The sequence below is a fragment of the Bufo bufo genome, chromosome 2, assembly GCF_905171765.1.
Source record: "Bufo bufo chromosome 2, aBufBuf1.1, whole genome shotgun sequence".
Classification (NCBI taxonomy): Eukaryota; Metazoa; Chordata; class Amphibia; order Anura; family Bufonidae; genus Bufo; species Bufo bufo.
Window position 1 is genome coordinate 795,785,100 of NC_053390.1, and position 26,783 is coordinate 795,811,882.

At 45.7% G+C, this 26,783-nt stretch overlaps 1 protein-coding gene across 1 annotated transcript in view; it reads left to right on the forward strand.

The window, feature by feature from the left end:
* Positions 1-26,783, forward strand: part of RPIA (ribose 5-phosphate isomerase A) — a 45,059-nt gene that overhangs the window by 951 nt on the left and 17,325 nt on the right. Inside the window, exons 2-9 of the mRNA XM_040419282.1 lie at positions 10,035-10,169; positions 15,514-15,574; positions 16,972-17,027; positions 21,400-21,459; positions 22,353-22,417; positions 22,813-22,881; positions 25,182-25,323; positions 26,115-26,214. Of these exons, the coding sequence (XP_040275216.1) occupies positions 10,077-10,169; positions 15,514-15,574; positions 16,972-17,027; positions 21,400-21,459; positions 22,353-22,417; positions 22,813-22,881; positions 25,182-25,323; positions 26,115-26,214 (646 nt within the window). The 5' untranslated portion in view covers positions 10,035-10,076. The remainder of the gene's footprint in view (positions 1-10,034; positions 10,170-15,513; positions 15,575-16,971; positions 17,028-21,399; positions 21,460-22,352; positions 22,418-22,812; positions 22,882-25,181; positions 25,324-26,114; positions 26,215-26,783) is intronic.

Genomic DNA, 26,783 nt, shown 5'->3' on the forward strand with positions numbered 1-26,783 from the left:
CGGATGCGATGCGTTTTTCACTCAAGCCCCATTCACTTCAGACGCCTCCTAGCCTTGCAGTTGGAGGATGGGCTCTACAGATCTGCTGGTCCTAGCGGTCAGACCCCTGGACGAACCAGCATTTTCTACCTTTCAAGTGGATAGCTGATAAATGCTTCAGGTTGAAATACCCCTTTAAGGGCTTATGCACACAAAAGTATTTTATTTCCTTGTCTGTTCCCCTTTTCTTTTTCTTTTTTGTGTGGACCGTATGCAGAACCATTCATTTCAATGGGTCCGACAAAAAAAAACGGAAGTTACTCAATGTGCAATCCGTTTCCATTTTTCTGTTCCCCAAAAATATAGACCATGTCCTATTATTGTCCGCATAACGGACAAGGACAGGACTGCTCTATTCGGGGCCAGCTGTTCCGTTCTGCAAAATACGGAATGCACACAGACGTCATCCTTATTTTTTGCGGACCGCAAAATACATGCGTCCGTGTGCATGAGCCCTAACGCTGAACCCTGGATTTCCATGTACGTGTCTTGTTCAGTGCTGACTCTGTTCTCTTCTCCGGCGTTCTCATGGGTGACCTTGGCCTTGACTCTTGTAGAACAGAAGTCTGCAGAAAATCACCATTTGTTTTTAGGCTACTTTCACACTCTCTCGTTTGGTGCGGATCCGTCAGGAATCTGCACAGACGCACCCGTTCAGATAATGCAACCGCCTGGATCCGTTTGTATTATCTGTAACAGAGCCATGACGGATCCGTCTTGAACACCATTGAAAGTCAATTGAGGACGGATCCGTTTTCTATTTTGCCAGATTGTGTCAGTGAAAACGGATCCGTCCCCATTGACTTACATTGTGTGCCAGGACCGATACGTTTGGCTCAGTTCTTTCTTTTGCTCACAGTGTGAGAACTCTGTATTTCCATGCAGCCATCACTAGGGGAGCTCAATGTACAGAGTTTTACAGCTTCCATTGCAGATAACTGTATAAACCCCTATGCACTGAGCTCCCCCTAGTGGTGGCTGCAGCCAGCCAGCTTTGTAATAGAAGGGAGGCAGGAGATTTCTGAATGTAACCTAAATATGGTGGTCAGAATGATCGCCATATGTTTGACGCACCGGTTCCACTTTATCCGACATAGAATTCAGATAAAGTGGGGGAGAAAGGATATTTATTGCAATTTTTTTATTTATTTTTTTAAATTAAAATGATTAAAGGGGTGGTGCAGTGGCTTTATATTGATGACCTATGCTCAGAGTAGGACATCAATACCTGACTGGCGGGGGTCCAACACCCAGCACCTGCGCCGATCAGCTGCTCGAAGAGGAGGGGGCGCTCCATGCGAGCGCTGCTTCCTCTTCATTACACTACTCGTCGTCTCGCCTGTAGCCTCAGCGTGGTGGAATTACAAGTACTCGCTCCGTTCACGTCAGTATTTCTGGGTCCGCATCTGTTCCGCAATTTTGCAGAACAGGTGCGGAGCCATTTATTTCAATGGGGGCAAAAGATGTTTCTACATCCGTAGTTCCGTTCCGCAGGGGCCCGCAAAAAAGATAGAAATGTCTATTCTTGCATGCTCTATCATAGGGCCGGCTATGTGCCCTCTGCGAAACGCTTACGGACGTGTGAATGGACCCTTACACTGCACTTCCAAGAGAATGGACAGTGTAATGAACAGGAGGCGGCGCTCTCGTGAAGCGCCTCCTCCATCTAACAGCTGATCGCCGTGGGGGCGGGTGTCGGACCCCCGCTGATCAGATGCTGATGAACTCTCCTGAGGGTAGGGCATCAATATAAAACACCTGTACAAACCCTTCATAAACAGATTGTCAATTCATCAGAAATCCGGGGTGTTGCACCTTGTGTTCCGCGTTGCCTGGGAGTGTTGATACATATGTACTGGGAATCTCTATGGGGCACGGGGGGCCAATACTTGGTTTTTCCATGAGATTTGCAGACCTCCTGCTTTTGAAGGGACAGCCCCTATTTTTGACCCAAGTCCCTCTGTCCTCCTTTGCTCCTTAAAGGTCCCTCTTTTTGATCTGAGGTATAGATTTGCATTATTCCGTTCAGTTTTGACCCAGAAAGTGTTTGCCTGGTTCCTCTCCGTATATTCGAGCCCGTCTTCTTGTAGATTATTTCATTATTTGATGAAGTTTCTAAATTCAGAATATTTTTGCACATTGTGCATAAAGAAATGTATTGAAGTGTATAAATTGGCAGGAAAAATGGATCTATCACACAATGAGCCATGAGTGTCCCTCTTTGACTGTCCAAAAAGTTGGAAGGTATGGAGTTGTGTACAACCCTGGCTTAAAAAATAAAAGCTCTTCACTCTCCCTCTTCAATCCACCCGCCGCTGCTTCGATCCTCCCTGCTCTGCACTTCCTGGACACTCAGCCAGTCCCCGACTGAAGAGAGCCACCACTTAGGCCAGTAATTGGCAGTGAGATCCGTGTAGGACATGGGCCTCATTGTCTACAGTGGTCTCCAAGTCCGTGTCCCATGAAACATGGACCAATATAGGACCTGTTCTGGTGTGAAAAGTACCACTACTATTGATCTGTGTGTCATCCTTGGGCAGCACATGGATGAGAATTTGTTCTTGGTGGAACAGATCTAGGGTGGACAACATCGGTAAATTCACTCTGCAGACATAGAAGGCTATTTCCAGGTATCTGTTAATATACAACCTGCACTTATATTCATTTTCAGTAAATTCTGGTAGGTGTTCATATAGGTCTGCAAACCAATAATCCTATAGGGGTCGAATATCCGACCAGTGGAGATCCAACTAATAGGCCCTCATGGATCACGTGGGCCACCAACTCCGTCCACTACACAATGGATGAAGCAATGTAGTTCTGGCGCCAGAACTACTGCAGAACAGCTGATTAGTAGGGACGCGGGGTTTGGGACCAATCGGACATTAAAGATAGGTCATCACTGGTTAAGTCCTGGAACACGCCTTTGTGTAATACTTCATTTCCCCTTTGGTGGCGCTACAGGGTACTTTTAGACCAGCTGCCAGGTTTCCTCACTTGTCAGATGAGGTCTTAGTAATGGTATCCTTTTTGTTAGAAGGGTCTCACAATGGTGATCTGATAACGAAGGGATTGTCTAAAGCTGAGAACCACTTTACAAGCAACATTTGAGCTGAGCCTATGGCCTCATGCACACGGCAGTATTTTTTCACGGTCCGCAAAAGGGGGTTCCGTTGTTCCGTGATCCGTGTCCGTTTTTTTTTCCCGTGTGTCTTCCTTGATTTTTGGAGGATCACCAGACATGAAAAGTGAAAAAGTAAAGTTTTCCTTGAAAATGATAGGAAAAAAACGGACACGGATCACGGACGCGGATGACAATCTTGTGTGCCTCCGTGTTTTTTCACGGACCCATTGACTTGAATGGGTCAGCGAACAGTTGTCCGTCAAAAAAATAGGACAGGTCATATTTTTTTGACGGACTGGAAACGCGGATCACGGACGCGGATGACAAACGGTGCATTTCCCGAGTTTTCAACGGACCCATTGAAAGTCAATGGGTCCGCAGAAAATCACGGAAAACAGAACAACGGACATGGATGCACACAACGGTCCTGTGCATGAGGCCTAAGAGTGTGAGAAACTGACTTGTTCTCTGTGAGGTCAGTGTATGTAGATATCTCACAGCCAGACATGACGGGAGAAATGGATCAGGATTAGGCCACGACCGTTTCGTTTTTCGCGGAACGGGCGGCCCATTGTAGAAATTCCTATTCTTGTCCGCAAAACGGACAAGAATAGGACATGTTCTATTTTTTTTTTTTTTGCGGGGCTACAGAACGGAGCAACGGATGCGGACAGCACACGGAGTGCTGTCCGCATCTTTTGCGGCCCCATTGAAGTGAATGGGTCCGCATCCGAGCCGCAAAAAAAAAAAACTGCGGCTCGGATGTGAACCAGAACTACGGTCGTGCGCATGAGGCCTTGGATGCAGCCGTTTATACTGGTGGTCCATGCCCGCTAGCGTCTCTACTCTCCTGGCGCTCATGGTCACTGGAATACTCGCCCCTCAAACAATAACGGCATGCTAGTGGTCTGTCCGCGCCAGCCTCTTTATCCTCCTGGGGTGCATGGCCGTCAAGGTTCTCAGTCTTTTGCCAGTTAGGCCTCTTCATCTTCTGCCTGCTAGGGTGCGCACATACCCCCCTGACCTCTTACGCGGCCTGGGTGTTTTAAGGTAACTTACCCTATGGGAAGGTCCCTGAACTGAAAGGGTCCTAACCCCTGCAAAGGTGTTAGTTTGCTGACAGTTCACCGTGTTGCACTTGCTCTGCCCACCCTGACCTTGGCCTGTTTACCGGATTAGACGAACTTTGACTGCCCCGACCTACGATACTTCCTATCCCCTTTTGGTGCAATGCACTTGTGTCTTTTTACCCGCTTGGGTAATACATACTCCATGATGTATTTGGCCTGGTGGTTCCCCTGTAGTGGAGACCAGATCCCTGTACAGGGGTTAGAGAGAGAGAAGGCCAGGAAGGCACTTGGATAACACCGTTAGGAGTAGCCCAAATCCGTTCAGTGATTTACCCGGCCTTCAGAGTGTAATTCCATCCGCTGATGTGGTGCAGAGATCTGGTAAGGATGGAGGAACCGCGGCAGATGTGATCAGACATGGAAATAAAGTATGGAACTCCTATACCTATAACTTGTCACCTGACCAGCCATCAGTCCCAGCACTATGTCCTCTGCATATTCCAGAGCTGTACGTTTTATGCAATGTTAGCGTTGGGCTACATGCGCACGACCGCGCCGTAATAACAACCTATCCTTTGGATAACCCAGGATGAAGTTAAATACTTGTCCTAAAGAGGAAAGCGGGCCGTCATGTCAATGCGAAACGGAAAAATAGTTTTTTCTAGAATTCTGCATGCAGGTGGAGTAGCCCTTAAGTGCATAGTGGAGCAGCTTCATCTCTACTAATGGTGAGGAAGTTTTGAAACCATTTGTAACACTCTGTAGAGGAAACAATGTGTTAGTGCAACAATGTAGAAAGTGACTGAAATAGCGGTTCTGCTGACAGGTCTGTTTTAGTAACTACTTGCATCCCCCAATTCTGGAACATCTATTCTTAGGGCTCCATGTTGTGATGAGTGAGTTGCTGGTGGTTTGCAGTCAAGGTCCAGATATTGCCACTTGGGGTTGTGTCCCTGCACAGTCTCACACTGGCGGCACTGGTTGGATTATGTGAGACTGCACAGGGGCACCCTCCCAACTGGTAACGCCCACTAGAACCTTTATTTCAGACTGCTAGCAATTCATTCAGGAACTTCTAGAAGGAATAATTGAGGATTGCCAAGAGTTATAAGAATAGATGCTCCAGAAATTGTACTACATGGTGAATGCGAGTAGTTAATAAAACGGACATGCTCCTCTCCAGTTATAATGTCGTTTTACCAAGTGCCAGCAGCCTGCCCCATTAAGCTAAGGATTCATACTCTGGGATGGGACAAGTGGTGGGTGCCACCTCACTACTCATGATGGGGGCGCAATCAAGGCTGCATTTGCGGCCATTTAGCCTCCTAGGATCAGGCCGTTAGGAGTAGAGCAGCACAATGGGTCACGATGACGTCACTGCAACCTCCTGCATCGGGACCCGGCAACACAGGTGACAGATAGGAAGAGGCCTGTGGCGGGGAAACGGAGTAAGTTACTTTTTTTATTTATTTTTCTGGTCCTCCACGCTGCCTCTGGTGTCTCCATCTTCCGTTCCCTAGGTTTTTTTTTTCTTTTCTTTTCCATCCGGTGATGCATGGGTATGTCAGCATGCTCTGCTGCAAGGAAATGATTGGACGTCGCCTTTGAATCCAATCATTGGCTGCAATGGAGTATGTGACCATATACATGCACCACTGGATGAAAACAATGCGAGGAACGGAAGATGGAGACACCCTAGGCAGCGCGGAGGTCCGGAGCAGCGGGGAAGTGTGAACAGGGCTGGGAAGAGTTAGTTTGGCACCCTAGGCAGAGCAAGCAATCCTGCAGAGCATGCGCCCCCTCCCCCCCCCCCCTTAGTGCCAGTATAATATGCTCCTTTGTGACCCCCTTTTACTGTGAGTATGTAATGCTCTTTTAACCCATTCATTGGTGCCCCCAGTAGGACACAAAAAAAAAAAAAAATTAACTCCATTCCCCCGCCACAGTCTGCGTGGCAGTCCACGGACCTCTTCCGATCTGTGGCCTGTGATGTCGGGTCCCAATGCAGGCGGCACACATGAGATCCCCGCTCTGCTCCTGGTCTTGGGCAATGACGTGATTATGCGAGACCCAGTGCAGGAGGTTGCAGTGACGTCATCGTGACCTCTTGTGCCGCTCTACTCCTAGTGGCCTGAAGTCTCCTAGCAGCCTTGATGGGTAGTGAGGTGGCGCCCTAGGGGGGTGTCTATCCCTCATCCCGGCTTTGAGTATGAATCTTTAGCTTAATGACTCGAGGCAGGCTGCTTGCACTTGGTAAAATGGCATTATTATTGGAGAACTTCTTTAAGGATTTCCCCAAAATGTTATATATACAGTGAGGAACAGAAGTATTTGAACACCCTGTGATTTTGCAAGTTCTCCCACTTAGAAATCATGGAGGGGTCTGACATTCACATTGTAGGTGCATTCCCGCTCTGAGAGACAGAATGTAAAAAAATAAATCAGGAAATCACATTGTATGATTTGTAAAGAATTTATTTGTCTTGCACTGCTGAACATAGGTATTTGAACACCTGAGAAAATCAGTGTTAATATTTGGTACAGAAGCCTTTGTTTGCAATTACAGAGGTCAAAAGTTTTCTGTAGTTCTTGACCAGGTTGGCACACACTGCAACAGGGATTTTGGCCCACTCCTCCACACAGATCTCCTCTAGATCTGTCAGGTTTTGGGGCTGTCGCTGAGCAACAGAGTTTCAGTTCCCTCCAAAGATGTTCTATTGGATTTAGGTCTGGAGACTGGCTAGGCCACTCCAGAACCTTGATATGCTTCTTACAGAGCCACTCCTTGGTTATCCTGGCTGTGTGCTTCAGGTCGTTATGTTAGAAGACCCAGCCACGACCCATCTCCAATGCTCTGACTGAGGGAACGAGGTTGTTGGTCAAAATCTCACAATAAATGGCCCCATTCATCCTCTCCTTTAATACAGTGCAGTCGTCCTGTCCCCTTCACAGAAAAGCAGCCCCAAAGCATGATGTTACCCCCCCCCCCCATGCTTCACAGTAGGGATGGTGTTCTTGGGATGCAACTCATCTTTCTTTTTCCTCCAAACACGACGAGTGAAGTTTAGACCAAAAAGTTCTACTTTGGTCTCATCTGACCACATGACTTTCTCCCATGCCTCCTCTGGATCATCCAGATGGTCATTGGCAAACTTCAGGTGGGCCTGGATATGTGATGACTTGAGCAGGGGAACCTTCCGTGCAATGCATGATTTGAAACCATGACAGTGTAGTGTTCTACCGACAGTGACCTTTGAAACTGTGGTCCCAGCTCTCTTCACGTCATTGACCAGCTCCTCCCTTGTAGTTCTGGACTGATTCCTCACCTTTCTTATCATCAGTGATACCCCACGAGGTGAGATCTTGCATGGAGCCCCAGTCCGAGGGAGACTTAGTCGTCTTTAGCCTCTTCCATTTTCTAACAATTGCTCCAACAGTTGCTCTATTTTCACCAAGCTGCTTGGCAATTGCCCCGTAGCCCATTACAGCCTTGTGGAGGTCCAGAATTTTGTCTCTGATGTCTTTTGACAGTTCTTTGGTCTTGCCCATGGTAGTAGTTGGCGTCTGACTGTGGGGTGGACAGGGGTCTTTAAAGAGCTCAGACATGTGCTACTAAGTTAGATTAATGAGTGGAGTAGAGGTGGACTTTTTAAAGGCACAGTAACAGGTCTTTGAGAGAAAGAATTCTTGCTGTTTCTAAGGTGTTCAAATACTTATGTTGAGCAGAGCAAGACAAATACATTCTTTAAAAATCATACAATGTGGTTTCCTGTTTATTTTTTATTCTGTCCCTCAGAGTGGGAATGCACCTACAATGTGAATTTCAGACTCCTCCATAATTTCTAAGTGGGAGAACTTGCAAAATCGCATGGTGTTCAAATACTTCTGTTTCTCACTGTGTGTATGTGTGTGTGTGTGTATATATTTATATATTTCACTCATTCAAAAAAAACAAACCCTGAATACCTGATGTGATTGACACAGTATAAACTGTATTTGGTCAATGATCACACAAGATGGTGACCCTTTACTTTGGGTTCTGCAGCAGGATATATGTTGAGTTCACATTAATACTGAGTGGCATCTCTCCTTGCATGGCATTGGTCACACAGATGCTGGATGTCCTTCTGTGGTCCTTCCAAGCCCACACACTGTTGATGGGGGAGAGATCTGGTGATGCATCTGGATACCCTGAAGGCACGTTGTGTAGTGCGGGCGGTGTTATCTTGTTGGAACACCACATCTCCAAAGCCAGAAAAAGGCAGTAGGACTGGTTCCTCAATGTCATGGACTTACCAAAGATTGGTCAGTGTTCCCTCCATGAATACCAGATAGAAATGGCCATGATAGGTAATGGCGCCCCACACCATTACACCTAGTGTTGGTCCCATGTATCTCCACACAAGGCATAATGGCAGTAGGTGCTCTCCAGGTAGAACCTTCTTCCACCACGGAACATTTTGTTCTCCATTGATGGCCACATCTTCCCCTTCACTGCTTTACACCATGACTCGTATCTGAGAGTTTGAAAAAGAAAAAAAGCACAAATGTAAAGTTACAAAAAAGGTATAAACTAGTCCTCACCTCAGTTCAGTTCTCTACCGATCTAGTTCAGATGCCCTGGTGGTCCCTGCCCATCCTTCTTTACAGGCTATCATTGATGACGGCCCAGTCATGTGACCACAGCAGCCAATCATGGGTCTTGGCGGTCACATGCCATGCTTACTGGCACCACCAATGAGGTTGAGCTCGGATTTGAGAGCAAAGGCACATGTGCCACAGAGCTAACCAGTGGATACTGTGGGGCCCTGGTTAATGGGGAGAGTGAGTTTTCCGCGCAGGTGTAATGCGTTACGTGAACGCATAGCACCCGCTCTGAATCCTGACCTATTCATTTCAATGTCTGTGTACATGTTTTTCACGCAGCCCTGGCCCCGTAGAAGTGAATGGAGCTTCAGTGAAAAACGCATTGCATCCGCAAGCAAGTGCGGATGCAATGCGTTTTTCACTGATGGTTGCTAAGAGTTGTAAAAACGCATCAAAAAGCATTGCACCCGCGCCGAAAAAACTGAACAACTGAACTCAATCGCAGACAAAACTGACTGAACTTGCTTGCAAAATGGTGCGAGTTTCACTGAACGCATCCGGAGCCGATCCGTCACGCATGGTAAAAATGTGTGCGGTGATCCTCTCTACATGGGACCTAAAATGAACAAACGAGGGTCAATGAGGAGATTTAGGGAGGGGGTTGGTGAGGGCATCTTCCTGGTCCAGGTGGTTAGAGGGGAGGTAGTGTTAACCAGCACCAGGTGGGGCTTATTTTAAAAGGGTTCAGGATACTAATGACCTCGCCTCTGGATAGGTCATCAATATCAGATTAGTGGGGGTCCACCTCGCCGCACCCTCTGCACCAGTGATTTTACCTGGCCGTCGTCTAGCGGTGTAGGGTATTGCAGCTTCATCCCATTCATGCAGAGTCCTACACTGTGACTACAAAGTAGACGACCTGCTGGTGCATGACTGATGGAGGCTGCAGCGCTCGCATAAGGGCTGCAGCCCCTTCAAACAACTGATTTTAGGTCATCAATCTCACTGACCTGAGATTGATGACCTATCCTTACAAAGGAGCCCCTCGCCTCTTCCTTTGCCCCTGGGGTGGAGAACAGTGGGATGCCTGCTGTGGTGTTCGCGTCCAGTGACTGTAGAACGTGTGCGTCGCCTTGTGACCGGGCGGCTGATGAGGCAGAAGTAACGCCAGAATTTTCCGCAGGCCCCATGACCCTGTTCTGTTTCCTGGGCAGGTCCGATCCCTCCACACCTGATCCTCGTATTGTATACTCTGCATGCTCCACCGCCGGCTGCTCACTACCATCTGCAGGATGACCGAAGAGGCCAAGAGACTGGCAGGATGTGCGGCCGTGGACAATCATGTCAAGGTATGGAGTTCTGCTTGTGTCTAAGGGTCAGTGCTTGGCGTAGTCTTCCGCGTAGTCTGGTCTGAGCAGTTTAGGCCAGGAATCTGCAACCAACCTGTTGTGAAACTACAACTCCCAGCATGCACTCCTGGTCAGCTGTTCTTGGAGCTTCCATAAAAGTGAATAGATCCTGCTTGGAATTGTGGTTTCACAACAGCTGGAGTGACGGAAGTTGCTGACCCCCTAGACCATGGGGAGCTGTAGGCAAAGGGGGTCTGTCTATGGGGTGGTTGACCAGGATATTTACAGATTTTGAGATGGATGTCCCCCATTGACTACAATGAGCTATATTGTGGGGTTCTTCAGGTGCTGACCCCCCCCCCCCACCTCACCCAAGGACCTACTGTGCCATGTCGACAGATGTTTAAAGGTGTTGTCCAATCAGATCGGCGAGGGTCTGAAACCCTGCACCCCCGCCAACCAGCTGTTCTGCAGCAGCTCCAGCACTGGAACTACACGGTGCCATCCCCCCTGAGTAACAACCTCCACTACACCGTGGACGGAGCTATGTAGTTCTGGGGCTGCGCAGGGTGTCGGACCCCCATTGATCAGACATTGATGGACTAATCACTTGTAAAATCTTGGACAAACCCTTTAAGGCAAGCCTTCCGTATTCCTACGTGCACTGTTCTAGCCTTTCCTAAACACCTCTTATAACTACATAGTTAAAGTACTGATCCCCAATTAATCCTCCTGTTTTTTTAATGCATGTATTTCTAAAAGTGCCCCTCCCCCCCCCCTCAGTAAGCCGGTTAGGTGTGCCCATGTGTACCCGCTGATTCATCAGCCTCAATCTCTTGGCCATTCATCAGAATCGTTCTTGCCGTTAGACTTCTTGACTTCCTGATGTTTTATCAGACGCTGTGATATGGAAGAAAAGTGAGGAGCCATAGAGCGACAGATTACTCATGTCGGAGAGTAGATAAACCCTTAAAGAGGACGCGTCCCCTCTCCTGACAGGTCTGCATCCCCCTTGTAATACCAGTTCTGCAGCATCTATTCTTATCACTCTGTTGTGATATTATTCCTGCTAGAAGTTATGAAGAAATTGCTAGCAGTTCGGTCCAGATGGGTGTCACCAGTTGGGGGTATGTCCCTGCATAGTCTGACACTGGCATCACTGATCGGATAGTATCAGACTGTGCAGGACACACCCCTAACTGGTAACAGCCATCTGGACCAAACTGCTAGCAAATCACGTATAACTTATAGCAGGAATAATAAAGGAATGACCTAAGAATGGAGGCTCCAGAAGTGTAATTACATGGGGGGTGCAAGTAGCTACTAAAACAGGCATGTCAGGAGAGGGGACAGGACCTCTTTAAAGGGGCAGTCCACTCCATTACTAATGATGGCCTATTCTCAGGATGGGACTGAGAAAACCCCTTTAAAGGGAACCTGTCGCCAGGGAATGCAGTGCAATCTACAGGCAGCAGGTTATAGAGCAGGAGGAGCTGAGCAGATTGATTATAGAGATTTATGGGAAAAGATTATGTGTAAGGCCTAGTTCACACGATCGTATGGCTTTTATAGTTTTTTGCGGTCTGTTTTTCACGGATCCGTTGTTCCGTTGTGTTTCCGTTTCTGTTCCGTTTTTCCGTTCCATTTTTCCGTATGGCATATACAGTAATTACATAGAAAAAATTGGGCTGGGCATAACATTTTCAATAGATGGTTCAGCAAAAACGGAACGGATACGGAAGACATACGGATGCATTTCCGTATGTGTTCAGTTTTTTTTGTGGACCCATTGACTTTAACGGAGCCACGGAACGTGATTTGCGGCCAAATATAGGACATGTTCTATCTTTCAACGGAAAAACGGAAATACGGAAACGGAATGCATACGGAACTCATTCCGTTTTTTTTGCGGAACCATTGAAATTAATGGTTCCGTGTACGGACCACAAAAAAACGGCCCGTACACCCGCAAAAAAAACGTTCGTGTGAACTAGGCCTAAGTTGTATTTTATTGATTCTTGCTCAATCTGGGCTTTGGAGTCCAGGAGGCGGTCCTATCAGTGATTGACCGCTATCTCTGTATACACAGTCATAGAGGGAAGGCTGTCAATCACTGGTAGGACCGCCTCCTGGACTTCAAGCCCAGACTGAGCAGGAATTTAATTGTATGAAATACAAGTTTTACTGAATTTTTCCCCATAAAACTACATCTGCTCAGCTCCTCCTGCTCTATAACATGCTGCCTGCAGCTCAAACCCGACAGGTTCCCTTCCATTGATACAGTCCTGCCTTTCTTCAGTCACCACCAGGGGGAGCCTACTGCTTGTATACTGAATAATCTAACAGTATGCAGTAAGCTCCCTCTAGTGGCGGTTTCAGACAGACAGGATTTAACCAATTAAAGATGTCACCATAGAACTTATTTCATTTTGCAGAAAATAGTATGTTCAGCATTTTTAGCAATAAATAACTATTAAAATTGGTTACAAAAATATTCACCTTTTGACCCAGCGGATGGCCACCCCCCTTCCCCCGGTGTTACCACAGCTGCTATCCGATGGCAGAGCATGCGCGGTCAGTCCTCTATTCTGTCGCCATAGCAGGTATTTAATGGCTAAAATAAGACGTTTTCTGCGAGAAGAAATGTAAATTGTGTGGTGGTACAACCCCTTTAACGCTGCAGTGGATTTGTAGCTTTGTACCAGGGACACTGACTCTCGGTCACTAAAAGCTAATAATGGGAAATGAATCTGCACAGAATGTGAGACCTGAAGTGAAGGTGTTGAATGGTGGACCTTCATTGAACTGATTTCATGTGACGTGTACCAAGGGAGTGAGCGCGGTTATGTAACGCACCGGTGACCTGGCAGTGTTGGCACATAACACAAAGGCTGCAGGTTGGCAATCGTCACATATTCTGTATGTATAAGAATTACCACCCTGACAATGGTGCCGCCCATGGCAGCCAAACACAAGCTGATATTGTCCTGCTTTTACTTATCTCTCGCAATTTTATTTGTTTTTAAGAATAGCACTGTTCTCTGACACTTAACCCAATTTTGGGTCTACCACAGAGTATCCGGTATCAGGGTTCTGTGGCAAGATGGAAGATCTAAAAAGGCTTTGTCAGCGTGATCAACCCTATTAAACTAGACATACAGCCTGGTAGGGCTCATGATGCTGGTTAAAATTATACCTTTCTTTTGTCTGTATGCTAAACCGATGCAGAGATCTGTTCTGGTTCATATGCAAATGGCCAAGTTGGAGCACCAGAGGGCTGGCCTGAATCCTTGGAGCACTGCTTTGCAATAACCCCTGTGCTCTACATACACTCCCTTCCCATTGATTGACAGGATTCAAGATGCTGAGGGCAAAGCGGTGTCCGAACGTCTACAGATCATCGCTAACGTATTAATGCTAGTTGGCGATGATTTGGCAGTGTAATACTGCCACAGATTACCGAAAGAACGAGCTCGTTCATTAGGCAATTGGAGTCTTTCAACATGTTTAAAGGGGTTCTGCAGTTTTTTTAAACTGATCTATACTCTGGATAGATCATCAGCATCTGATCGGCGGGGGTCCGACACCCGGGACCCCCACCGATCAGCTGTTTGAGAAGGCAGCGGCGCTGGCAGTAGCACCACGGCCTTCTCGCAGTGACGTCACGACTAGTATCAATGGCCTGGGTGTGGCTAAGCTCCATTTAAGTGAACAGAACTTAGCCCCGCCCAGGCCATGGATACTAGTCGTGACGTCACTGGGCCTGCGGTAAACAGCGAGAAGGCTGCGGCGCTACTTCCAGCGCCGCTGTCTTCTCAAACAGCTGATCAGCATGGGTCCCGAGTGTTGGACCCCCGCCAATCAGATGCTGATGATCTATCCAGAGGATAGATCATCAGTTAAAAAAAAACCTGCAGAACCCCTTTAAAAATCCGTGCCGTGTGATCACGATCTGCTGCCGACAAACAACGATTCAGTATGGAGAAGAATGATGGCATAGCGATCACTCCTCTCCATACTGAGGAGGAGATTGCTGCATGTAACAGCAGCGCTCTCCTCCGCTAGCGAGCAGAGAAATGCCGGAAAGGAACGTTTCCCTCCTGACAATCACCTGCATCATCTGTAGGTGTAATTGGGCCCTTAGGGAGAGTACACATCTCCCATTTAATTTTCCTTTCTTCTGATCCGTCAGAAAAACTGAGAAAAACAAAAACTGATCCTGTGCATCAGTTATAACGAATCCTATTATAGTTAATGGAGTCCGTCCGTTTACTTCAGTTAAGTGCCGAATCTCGCATTTCGGTTGTTTTCATTCTTTTGCTCCTATAACAGAGCAGAAGAACAGCAATGTAAAGCGCTGATGTGAAAACAGCTTTACTGTAGCCTTACCACACTTAGAAAGCTAATATACACATTTCCGCTTTATATATGAAATCAGTGATGTGTATTAGTTTCTAAGCATAGAAAAAACGTTCTGGTTTAATAGGGTCGATCATGCTGACGGAGCCTCTTTAAAACCCCTGTACGTGGGCTGACAGTGCCTGAAGATGCCACTAGAGGGAGCTCAGAACCTTACTGCATACTGCTTGATTATTTAGTTCAGTATATAAACAATATGCTCCCCCTGGTGGCAGTTGAAGGAAGGCAGGAACTGTATTTATATGCAGCATATGTGCTTCTGCCATTGCTCGTTCCTATTCAGATTGTGTGATCGACAGCAGCTTTACACACGGCATTGATGGGCACAAACCCTATTTGCCCCGATTTGTCATCCCGCGTAAAGGGGCCTTTAGACCTCTCATGGGAATGCAGAGATCACAATGGTTCCTCTGCTCTTAATTGGGTGGATTATAATTAAAGATGAACACCAGTTTGATAAATTAAATTTTGATAATTTAGTTTAGTTTGATAAATTAAATAATTAAAGATGAACGAAGGATGAGAAATTCAATTCGGCAGCTTCACCGAACCTCGACAAGAAATTCGATTTGTTACGAATTACTTCATCATGAATCGCTTTCCATTGTGTGGAGCAGATGCAATGATGGGGAGGGCGATCGCGGCCCCCCGTCATTTAACCCCTTTAGAAGCCTTTCAGGGGTTAAAAAAAAGAAACAAAACCTGATCCATTTGCATGCAGAGTGGAGGAGGGGAGTATAATTTTATTATTTTCAGCCACTATTTTAGGAAAAATTGATTTTGTTACTACGAAGCAAATTCGGGAAGGGGAAATTCTGCTTCGTGATTAATAAAAAAAAAAAATCCTGAAATTCTGATGGAAGTCCACTTCAGATACTTCGATTCACTCAACATTAATTATAATCTGTATTCTTTTTCTTTGCAGAATAATCAGGTGCTCGGCATTGGGAGTGGCTCAACCATTGTCCACGCAGTGAACCGGTTAGGTGCGTTTGACTGCAGTTAAGGTCCTTATTCTAGCAGCTTATCTGTGTTATATCTATCAGACAACTCAACATTTGTACTCCTATTTGTGGGGCGTTGCTCCAATTGCTATGCTATGTTAATTTCAAGATGGCAGCTCAGAAGGGTGTCCTTTCTGCTTCAGCTCTCTCCCTATCATAGCTCTGGGAGCAGGTCCTTTCTGCTTCCGCTATCTCCCTATCACAGCTCTGGGGGGGGGGGGGGCATGTTCTTCCTGCTGCGGTTCTCTCCCTATAACCGCTCTGGGGGTCTGTCCTTTCTGCTGCAGCTCTCCTTCCTGTAACAGTCACAGCTTCTAACTGTAGATTTGACTGCTGTCAGTTGGAACTGAGCATGTGCGACCACCTCAGGGATTTTACAGAGGTGGACAGAAAAATAAGGGGGGGAAAAAACAGCTGGTGGCATTTAGTAATTACATTTTATTGAATAACTCGGTGGATACACAACATTTTTAATTACATGCAATTATAAAATTCGGATCCAGGATCTGGTTGAAAAATAAAGAATAATTTTCATGGGGCTACCCAGCATGGCTGGACCTGCAGTGGGAACCATACTTGCCTGATGCGTGCTGCCAGGTTTCAGCTCCATCGCTTCCCCTCATGCACCGGCATCTGGTTTGATGCTCGTCACGTGGCTGCTGCTGCTAATGACTAGCTGCAGTGGTGGCATGTCATCTGTGCATCTGGTGACCCAGTAACATGATGCACTTAACCACTGCGGGCAGTCATTGGCTGCATCGGCCACATTACCTGTGTCAAAATGGATGTTCATATGGAGGGGGGGAATAATGGACCTGGAACCCAGCAGCGCGCTTCAGATAAGTGATTTCCACCACTGGTCTGACCTTGCTGGGAGGTCTGTAGAAAAGGTCCCCGGGGTGAACACCACCTTTTAACCCTTGATCCACCCAGGAATGTCCATAAAACATTTGGACAGTCAAATGGGTTGTACATGATTAGATAAACTTGTATGCGTTCTTCCAGAAACAGCACCACATCTGTCTCCAGGTTATGTCTGGTACTGCAGCTCATCCACGTTCATTCCGGTGGAGCCAAGCTGCAATACCGGACACAACCCACGGAGAGGTGTGGTGCTGTTTTTGGAAGAAAATAGCAATGTTTTTCTAAGACTGGGTAGCCTGTTTAAACACGAATACAATGTGCCCACCTGAATGAGACCTTGGGCAGCACTACTTCTCCCCAGCTGCTGGGAACCTGCACCCCCTAGCATGCCTTCACAGCCTGCAGACCTGATTGGAGTACGGGTTAGAAGAGGACTAGATCTAGCATGTCACTTCATAGAAACATCTCCCTAAAACACTTTTTTAAAATTTTATTAATTTTTTGTTCATTTTTAGCGGAGCGAGTGAAAAAAGAGAACCTCCATGTGTTCTGCGTCCCCACCTCCTTCCAGGTAAGCACTTTTTGGATTTCTTTCTCCTACACGACACCATTTGCACCAAGGCATCCATTCCTAACATCTAATTCAGCATGACACCTTCATCTCCACGTGAGGTGACCCTTCTCCATGTAGAATTGGGGGTCTGCAGACCAGGGTAGAACCTAAAAAGATATTGTAATACCTAAATACCTAAAGAGTTGCAAAAAAGGAAAAAAAAAAATGCTTGCCCATGTCCCAGGCTGCCAGCTGTATTGATTTCCTTTGGCACTAGAGTCGTAAGAGAAAGGAGAACGGTGCCCAACAATTCTTTTTTCCTGACATAGAAAATGCAGGAATTTCAGCCACCACTAGGGGGGAGCTCAAGGCAAAGGTTTTGTCAGCTTCCACTGATAGCAATGGTTGCTGTAGAAATTCCTATTTCTACTGAGCTCCCCCTAGTGGTTGCTGAAGGCACAGTTTTATTATCTACTGTGTAAGGGTAAGGAGCAGGCATTGATCAACCCCCCCCCCCCCTCCCCCAGCCATACAGATCTGTGTATTTCTGCCAGTGGTCAAATGTAAATTCATTGAGAAATGGTGGTCCGTACAAGCACCTTAATTATGAAGCAACTGCTCCACTTTTTCTAACCTAAAAAGGGTAAAAGGCAACTTTTTTCATTAACCTTTTTTTCCACTTAAAAAAATGAAGATTTGTCTGAAATCTGGGGATTTGTGCTTTGCATTCCACATTGTCTGGAGTGTTTGACGCACACGTATTGGAAAACGTTATGGGCCCCCCTGACCTATTCAAAGTTTTTTGCTTTGGTGCCCTATGAGACCTTCTCCCTCTGCCTGTTCTCTGATGTCACCTTTTGTAGAGGTGTAATTTGAAGCTTCCAAATTCCAATGCAAAATCTGTAACTGGGCCTCCATCTTCAAGGCGGCATTTATAATCCTTTTGCGGCAGAGAGGCCTTTGGCCCCCTTTAGACATATGACCCCTTATGTGACCACTGGCTCTGCACCTCCTATAGCTATGACCCTGCCTGGCCATCTGTACACAATAATGTGCAAAGGATGATGGTGTTCTTACTGTTTGAGAGGGAGGCTATGGGAAGAGTGTGGTTATAACACACTGTGATGCCCAGTTGCAAACTGTAAATAGAAACTGGTTAATAATAAAAGCCATTTGCTGAAGTGAGACAACCCCTTTAAGCCTATGAAACTTAAATGAAATGGCTGTTTTTGCAGGAGTCTGTAAGTTGCCATAAGCTGAGCTGATACTAGCTTGCCAGCAAATACATTTGATGGTGACCAGACTCACTCCCTCACTATCTCTTTCCCTGATCAAACTGATATACTCAAAACTCCCAAATATATCTCCTATTCTCCCCCTGTCATCTTATACTGTCCCTTTCACAGTATATCAGCGGCTTATGTCTGCAGACTCTTGGCAGACAGAGCCACAGCACATCCTTCTTCCATTTCGCAAGTACAATGCAGAATGGCATCCTGTGATTCTGTCACGGATGCGGTGTGGGTGGAAAACTCCACACCAAGCACAGGAGGGAAGGGTAAAGGAACGAGGCCTGGAAACTAGGGTAAAGGAGGAGGTCACCTCCTAGAACAACCCTAATCCAAGTCCTGACTCACTATCGGTATATGAACTGACCTTGATGGTAGGAAAGTTCATACACAGGAACCTAGAGCCCTAACACACCCTGTAGGGCCCTGGTATAGTGACAGGACCTGAGACAACCTATTCCTCCACCAGAGGGATGAACAGGATTCTCCCTCAGGCCTGGATACAATAGACAGGGGAATACAACAAACAAAATACAAATAGGAAAGGTGACGCTTAAATTCACGTGGAGCAAAGGCAGCGCCAGGAGCTCAACCGAGAACCAACAACCAGCTAGCCCAGAGTCCAGAAACTGAAGCTATAAACTGCCCGCCTACAAGGGGTAAGCAGTAATAAATAGGGGAAGTTAAATGACCAAACCAACAACACCTGCCAGAGGTGTGGTCATTACCAAAACAGCACAGACACCCTTTAAAGAGTGAGGGAGGAGTTGTAGAGAGTTATCTGGGGAAAAAGTACATTTATTACATTTATTTTCCACTGTATTCATGGGGGAAACTGAAGTGTCAGATGAGATGCAGAGTGGCCTGTCTGACCCAGGAATAAGTGCAGTGGCGTCTTAAAAATAAGTTTCCCAAGGCTGGTAATGATCACTGTCGGACACCTACATCCAGTTCCAAGACAAAAGGAGTCTGGGGCATGAATAACGGAGTGGGGAAAGTTTGACTACATCTAAGGCCCTTTCAGATGAGCGAGTTGTACACTGCAGACTCGGAGGAGCGTGAGTATAAGACAACTCCTGTCCTGAACTTCCAGCACTGCAGGGGTCACATGCAGTGCTAACCATAATTATTCATACCCCTGGCAAATTTTGACTTAAAGTTACTTTTATTCAACCAGCAAGTAATTTTTTGACGAGAAATGACATAGGTGTCTCCCAAAAGATAATAAGACGATGTACAAGAGGCATTATTGTGGGAAAAAAACATTTCTCCGCTTTTATTTACATTTGAGCAAAGTGTCCAGTCCAAAATTATTCATACCCATCTCAATAGAAAAGCCTTTATTGGCTATTACAGCAATCAGACGCTTCCTATAATTGCAGACCAGCTTTTTGCAGGTCTCCGCAGGTACTTTTGCCCATTCATCTTTAGCAATGAGCTCCAAATCTTTCAGGTTGGAGGGTCTTCTTGCCATCACCCTGATCTTTAGCTCCCTCCACAGATTCTCAATTGGATTCAAGTCTGGACTCTGGCTGGGCCACTCCAAAACGTTAATGTTGTTGTCTGCTAACCATTTCTTCACCACTTTTGCTGTGTGTTTTGGGTCATTGTCATGCTGAAAGGTCCACTGGTGCCCAAGGCCAAGTTTCTCTGCAGACTGCCTGATGTTGTCGTGCAGAATCCTCATGTATTGCTCTTTTTTCATGGTGCCGTTTACTGTGATTAGGTTCCCTGGTCCATTGGCTGAAAAACACCCCCAAAGCATTAGATTCCCACCACCATGTTTGACAGTGGGGATGGTGTTCTTTGGGTTGAAGGCTTCTCCTTTTTTACACCAAATGAAGGAAACCTCATTGTGACCAAATAATTTAATTTTTGTTTCATCTGACCGTAACACAGAAGACCAGAAGTCTTCTTCTTTGTCTTCTCTGTCCAGATGAGCTTTTGCAAAGGCCAAGCGAGCTTTTGTGCGCCTTATCTGGAGAAGCGGCGTCCTCCATGGTCTGCAATGTGCAGTGTCCGTTGGATTGTCTGCCTTGAGACATTGCCACCAGCAGAGCCCAGATTCACCAGGATGGTCTTGGTGGTGATCCTTGGATTCTTTTTCTCCTCTCTATCCTCCTGGCCAGCACAGGTGTCACTTTTGGCTTCCGACCACGTCCTCTGAGATTTTCCACAGTGCGGAAGCAGCGGAACATCTTGTATTTTTTGCTCAAATGTAAATAAAAGCTGTGAAATGTTTTTTTTTTCCACAATAATGCCTCTTGTACCTCGTCTTATCTTTTGGGAGACACCTATGTAATTTCCCGTCAAAAAATTACTTGCTGGTTGAATAAAAGTACATTTTAAGTCAAAATTTGCCCGGGGTATGAATAATTATGGGCAGCACTGTAGCATTATATTGATTTATGATGCTATGTAACCCTTACAGTTCTGGAATGTATAGGATAACACTGACAGCATTATGTCAGAGTTATCCAATACATCCCAGACCTTTAGGGGTTACATAGCATCATAAATCAATATAATGCTATGTGACCCTGGCAGTGCTGGGAGGTCAGGACGGGAGCTGTCTTATACTCGCGCTCCTCCGAGTCCGGAGTGTGCAACTCGCTCGTCTGAAAGCAGCTTAATAAGGATAATTCATGGGCACTGTGATATCTTCATAATTAACCTTAAAGGGGTTATCCATAATCAGAAGAAAAGGATCTGTTGTTTTTTTTTTTTTTTTTTTTCCTCCCCAAAAGCGGCACCATCTCTCTCTGTTCACGGGTTGACTGGCATTGTGGCTTGTACATGAATGACTGTAAGCTGCAATACCAGACACTGCTTTTTATTTATACATTTTTTCCTTTTTGATCCTGAAAACTCCTTTATGCTGCACAGAATGTTCCCCAGCCCTCACCCCTGACTAATTCCCATACACACGGTGTGCTGTGGCTGTCCTCCTGCCATGTGACTGATATTCTACTATCTCTCTTTTGCTTATATCTTCCCCCATGTAGAACTTTTCTGCCCCCCCCCCCCATTTATTGCTTAGATCCTGAGCAGTCATGTGTCCTCTAGAAAGCGGTCATGCGTCTTTTTAATTGATTTCACAGGCAAGGCAGCTGATCCTTCAGAATGGATTAACCCTTACTGACCTGGAGAGACACCCTGAGGTAAGATCACAATAGACCCCTAACACAAATGCTGCCCCCTGCGTCTTTATTATGATGCTATAATGGTTTTAATTCCTGGAACTTGTCTCTAAAACTATGAGATAATCTATAATTTCAGGTAATTTTAACTGAGACCAATTTAGTAATACAACAGATTGAGTTTAGTAGATTTTAGGCTAGGTTCATGTTTTGCACTTTTTAGTTATTTTTGGGAGGCATAGATTGAGAGAACCCCCCCCCCCCCCCCCCAGTGCAATAAAATCATTTAATAAAAGATTTATCTCCATTCTTAAATGTCTGATTAATTCAAGTATCTTCTCATTCACGATTTGTCAGAGCCAACACTGCCATCTAGTGGGCATTTGTTAAATGCAATCTGTAATTTGAAACGCTAGCGTTAGTCCAAAAAAATAATGGTTTGTGTAGATGTAATAACACTAATGCATGCAAATAAACACTGCCAAACCAGAAACCCATCTGTAGAGGACTGGGTACGACTCCCTTGAGCAATTTTTCCATGGAAATCCATGTGAGGCATCGTGTTCATGTATAGTATACATTACCTCTGTAAGGCACCATATCCTCTCCAAGCCTCTGTCTCTCCATATTGCAGAGCCCTGCCAGACTACATGTGCTGCCATATGGCCTCTCTGCAATGTACATGAGGTCCAAGGCTTCCATTCATAACTGCTCCTGGACTGTCCTTAATAGTGGAGATCTTCAGTGGGAGATGTATACATCTGTATGCAGTGAGCTCCCTCTAGTGGCCGCTGCAGGCAGCCAGAATTTTACCGTTTCATTCCCCGGCTGTTTAGTAAGAAGAAAGGGAATTTTGATCTGTTTCCAGTGAAGTGTACAGACCTGTAATATTAATGATTATGTCTTCTATGCAGCTTGATGTTGCTATTGATGGTGCCGATGAAGTGGATTCTGAACTCGACCTAATCAAAGGCGGAGGGTAAAGTGGATTTTTAATTTGTACCAGAGGCAACTTAACTTAGTAACGTTTTATTACAATATTCTAGAAGTGTGTGTGAATGGAGACTAAGGTGGTGATTTCTAAAAGAAATGTATGTTTAAGAATATTAGAATACCTAAAATCTGTTGCCCACATCCCCCACCCTATGAGGTCCATAGGTGCTGGAGACCCTGGGGTATTTGCATCAGGTCAGTCATTATCTTCAGTAGGATGTGTTAATCAATGGGGGCAAGTGCAAATATTTTTAGAAGGGGGCAGTTTATAAAAAAAACTGTTTAAGTGCCGAGTTTCCCGCTCAATCCCATGTAGTTTCTCTCTTTGTGTCCCAAAACACTTTACAATTTTAGGTCTAAGCTATTTTTCCTTTGTTTCAGGGGATGTTTGGCCCAAGAGAAGATAGTAGCCGGTTGTGCCAAATCCTTTATTGTAATTGCTGACTACAGGTAAGAAAATGGAGTTATGGACTGCAAGAGGCAGGTGTTTATAGAGGCCACCAGAGGGAGTGCTACACGATGTTGTACATTGATCGGATAATATAGTGTGCAGTAAGCTCCCTCTAGTGGTGGATGTAGGCAGATGAAATCTCTTTTAAATCTGTGTATATTCAGAGAGTTTTGTTTGCTGTATTAGATAAAAAAGGGCCTGGGCCGCCTTAAAAAATGATCATAAAGGTGACGATTAACTTAATTGGTTTGCACTGAATTTGCTTTATTGTATATTTGCTTCCTTTCTGCAAAATGGAGCAACTCTCTAAATGGTCATCATTAGAAATGTGGGGGATTGCGTCAGCACAACCCGTATGTAGGTGCACATCACTATGGCGAAATACATATACAAACGGAAAATACAAATGTGATAGCACTCTACATCCAGCATTCTGCCCTGCCTCCATGCTGGATGAGGCATTGGTGTACATTTTGGCCAAAACGTAATAAGCCACTCACCACGTCAAGGTCGCCTCCATTGAGTGGTCCCTAACACTAGTTCCTACCTGTTTATGGGCCATGACATGGCCCATAAACAGGTAGGAACTAGTGTTAAGGACCACTCAATAGAGGCGACCTTGACGTGGTGAGTGGCTTATTACGTTTTGGCCAAAATGTACACCAATGCCTCATCCAGCATGGAGGCAGGGCAGAATGCTGGATGTAGAGTGCTATCACATTTGTATTATCCATCATTAGAAATGTACTGCCATATTTTGCTGTACAGTTTGTGCATCTCCTGCACATAGCTGGTTGTGCTGCTGCTGCTTCTAACATAGATCTGATTGCACACTTCTCTCAGCTGCTGTTGGCCTGGAGATGACCTCCTCTGCTTTTTACCTCTGTATTTTGGTATTTGAGATACCAAAAGAAAAGGGGAAACATTGTTCAAAGCAGAGTAGAGCGTTGAAGAGGGAAGAAAGCACCCAAGAGGAGAGACCACTGGTTAGCATCGGTGCAGAGAGAAGGGAGTGGGCGCCCGGCAGAATCTGAGAGAGGGGATGAGAGCTCTCGCACACGGGCAGCATCCATATCTGTGTCCATGCAAGGGAGAAGAGATTGCACAGGTCGTGTCAGATTAAAGCGGCACAGGAAAGAAGCTGGTGTGATACATGAGAGCTGGTGAAGGCAGCAGCATTCTGGATTCACTGAACTTGCCTAAACTTTAAAGGGGTTGTCCACTCTTTTACTATTCCTCAGGATTAACCATCAGTATCTGATTGATAGAGGTCCAACACCCCACCTCTCTACTGAGTAGCTTCCGGATGTAGCTAGTCACTGTAGAGCTGCTCCCATTCACTTCAGGGCAGGGGTTCGGACCTCACCAATCGGACATTGATGGCTGATCCTCAGGATAGGTGATCACTTGTAAAAACCTGGATAAGGGTATTCACTCATAAAATAAAATAATCCTCCATTATATGTCCTTGGTTTCTCATCTTCTTTTAAAGGGGTTTTTCACTTTTTAGATACCGATGACCTATTCTCTGGATAGGTCATCAATATTATATTGGTGGGGGTCCAACTCCACCACCAATCAGCTGTTTGGAGCAAAAACTACCAGCAGACACATAGGCTAGCCTTAAGTTTGCCTCTGTCCACACACCTCTCCAAGGAGGAACATGGCATGGTCACGACTGCAGAACTCTGACCCTAGAACTGCAGCACCGCATCCTGTTGAAAGCAGTGGGAGGGCAGGCGGCCTGCAGGCCAATTGTGCTGTGTGAACGAGCCCTTATGTTTCTGAGGACAGCTGATCGGTGGTGGTGCTGGGTGTCGGACCCCCATATATTTGATATGTGGCCGATTCACTGGTAACTACTCATGTTTCTCAGATTGTAGCATGGTAAGAGTGATTAAGCTGTTTATAGGGTCAGGAAAGATATTCCGATATAACTGGCAGATTTTCCACACTGGTACTGTAAGGTTAATGACAACCTCTTGAGGTCTTTGATGGTGGGGATATTGTTACAAATTTGGTTTGGAAGGAGAAAGGAGTCTCCCATTCGAGACCTTCAGCCAGAGCAGAGAACATCTGGAGGACCCAACATATCTGTTCGTTATGAGAGCCTATTGATTTGACTGCAGACTGTGTAATGCTTTATTTCTACTGTGTTGGCGTTGCAGGACACCCGGTCGTCATCTTTAGTATTAAAAAGGGGTGTCCATAATAGACAGAATTTCAATCTATTTCATTGACTTCATTGATTTCCTTCAGCATTTACCATCATTTATGTATCTTCTCTGTAACCAACCAGGAAGGATTCCAAAAACTTTGGAGACCAGTGGAAGAAGGGGATCCCTATAGAAGTGTTCCCGATGGCTTACGTTCCAGTGACCAAAACTATCCAGCAAAGGTTTGGTGGTGTGGCCGAACTGCGGATGGCCGTCAGCAAAGCTGTAAGTTACAATCGATAAATGCACCAGAGATTCCCATGTTTGTTTAGTTGTTCCCATAGAAATTTAGTTGTCTACCCCCCATTTCCCCACCCACTCGCACACCTTGTCTATCCAGCTCCGGATGAAGATGACAATACTACAGACTCAAAATATTTTAAGGAGATGTCCAATTTGTTTTATTAAAAGGTTGTCCTGCTGCAGGAATGCACAGCAATCTGCTGTAATCGCCTTGAGAATCTGACGGCAGGTGTTCAGTTCTCCTGCAGCACTCCCGCTGGAGAGAGAGAGCATTACACAATTGATATTGAAATCAATGGTCTGTCCCTGCAATGCCTTTGCAGTCTGACTGCTCCTCCATCTACTATTTCAGAATATTTTCATTACTACAATAGTCAAACTTTTTGTAATGTGAAAAACTTTTTTTATTTTTTTTTAGGCGCAAAATCCTGTTCCAGTTAACTTCACAGTACAACTTTATTGGGCTCTCTTTATAGGTTAACACTACCATAGAATTTTTAGCTGCCTGCAGTCACCACTAGGGGGAGCTCACTCCTTATGAAGTTATACAGCTCCAATACAGTTCTAGTAAGCACCCCCTAGTGGTGGTAGCAAGTAGCAGGACATTTTTGGCTGTGTAGTAAACAGAGCTCGAATGTAATTGACTTCCCACTAATCGGTTCCTAATTGATGTTAGGGGAACTTATCCGATTTCTTTTATATAATCTGATTAAATAAACTGGTTTTATTCCATTGCTTAATGTGACTGGTTCTTTTTTTTTTTCTCCATACAGGGCCCAGTGGTGACGGATAATGGGAATTTTTTGCTTGACTGGAAGTTTGACAAAGTTCATGACTGGGCAGCTGTTAATACGGCTATCAAAATGATTCCAGGTAAGACCAATGTAATGTGATACTACTGCTTCATGTGATGGCATACATAGATCAAAGAGGACCCCCATCATGGTGCCCGATTATGCCCCTCCAAAGGGCCTGTCCACCATCCTTGGGCCAATTCTCTGCCTCATTTTTAGAAGTTCCCCTGCAGAAGGGGAGTTCTCAGCACCTTCCTAATGGGGATGTAGATGATTATGGAGATCTGTGGTGGACACGCCACCTGCCAAGCACCCAGCTCAAAAGAAAAAGGCAGACGGCACTCCTGTTTAGGATAAGTAGTGGGTGCGTGTCTCCAAGGAAAGTGGTGAGCTTCCCTTTAATTAATTGGAAATCCGTATATCCTAAGAATGAAGTGTGGAGACGGCACGTCCTTCTTGTGAAGTTTTATTCCAGATGCAACATTTCGGCTGTAAAGATCAAAGATACTCCGTGTGCAACAAGGTTGCTATTTATATATGGTGACCACGTGCTAGCGGCGTTCACTAGTGATGGACGAACATCAACTCGGACCGTTCGCGATCAAATATTTGCGGCGGGCCCCATTCACTTTAATGGCAGGCGAACCT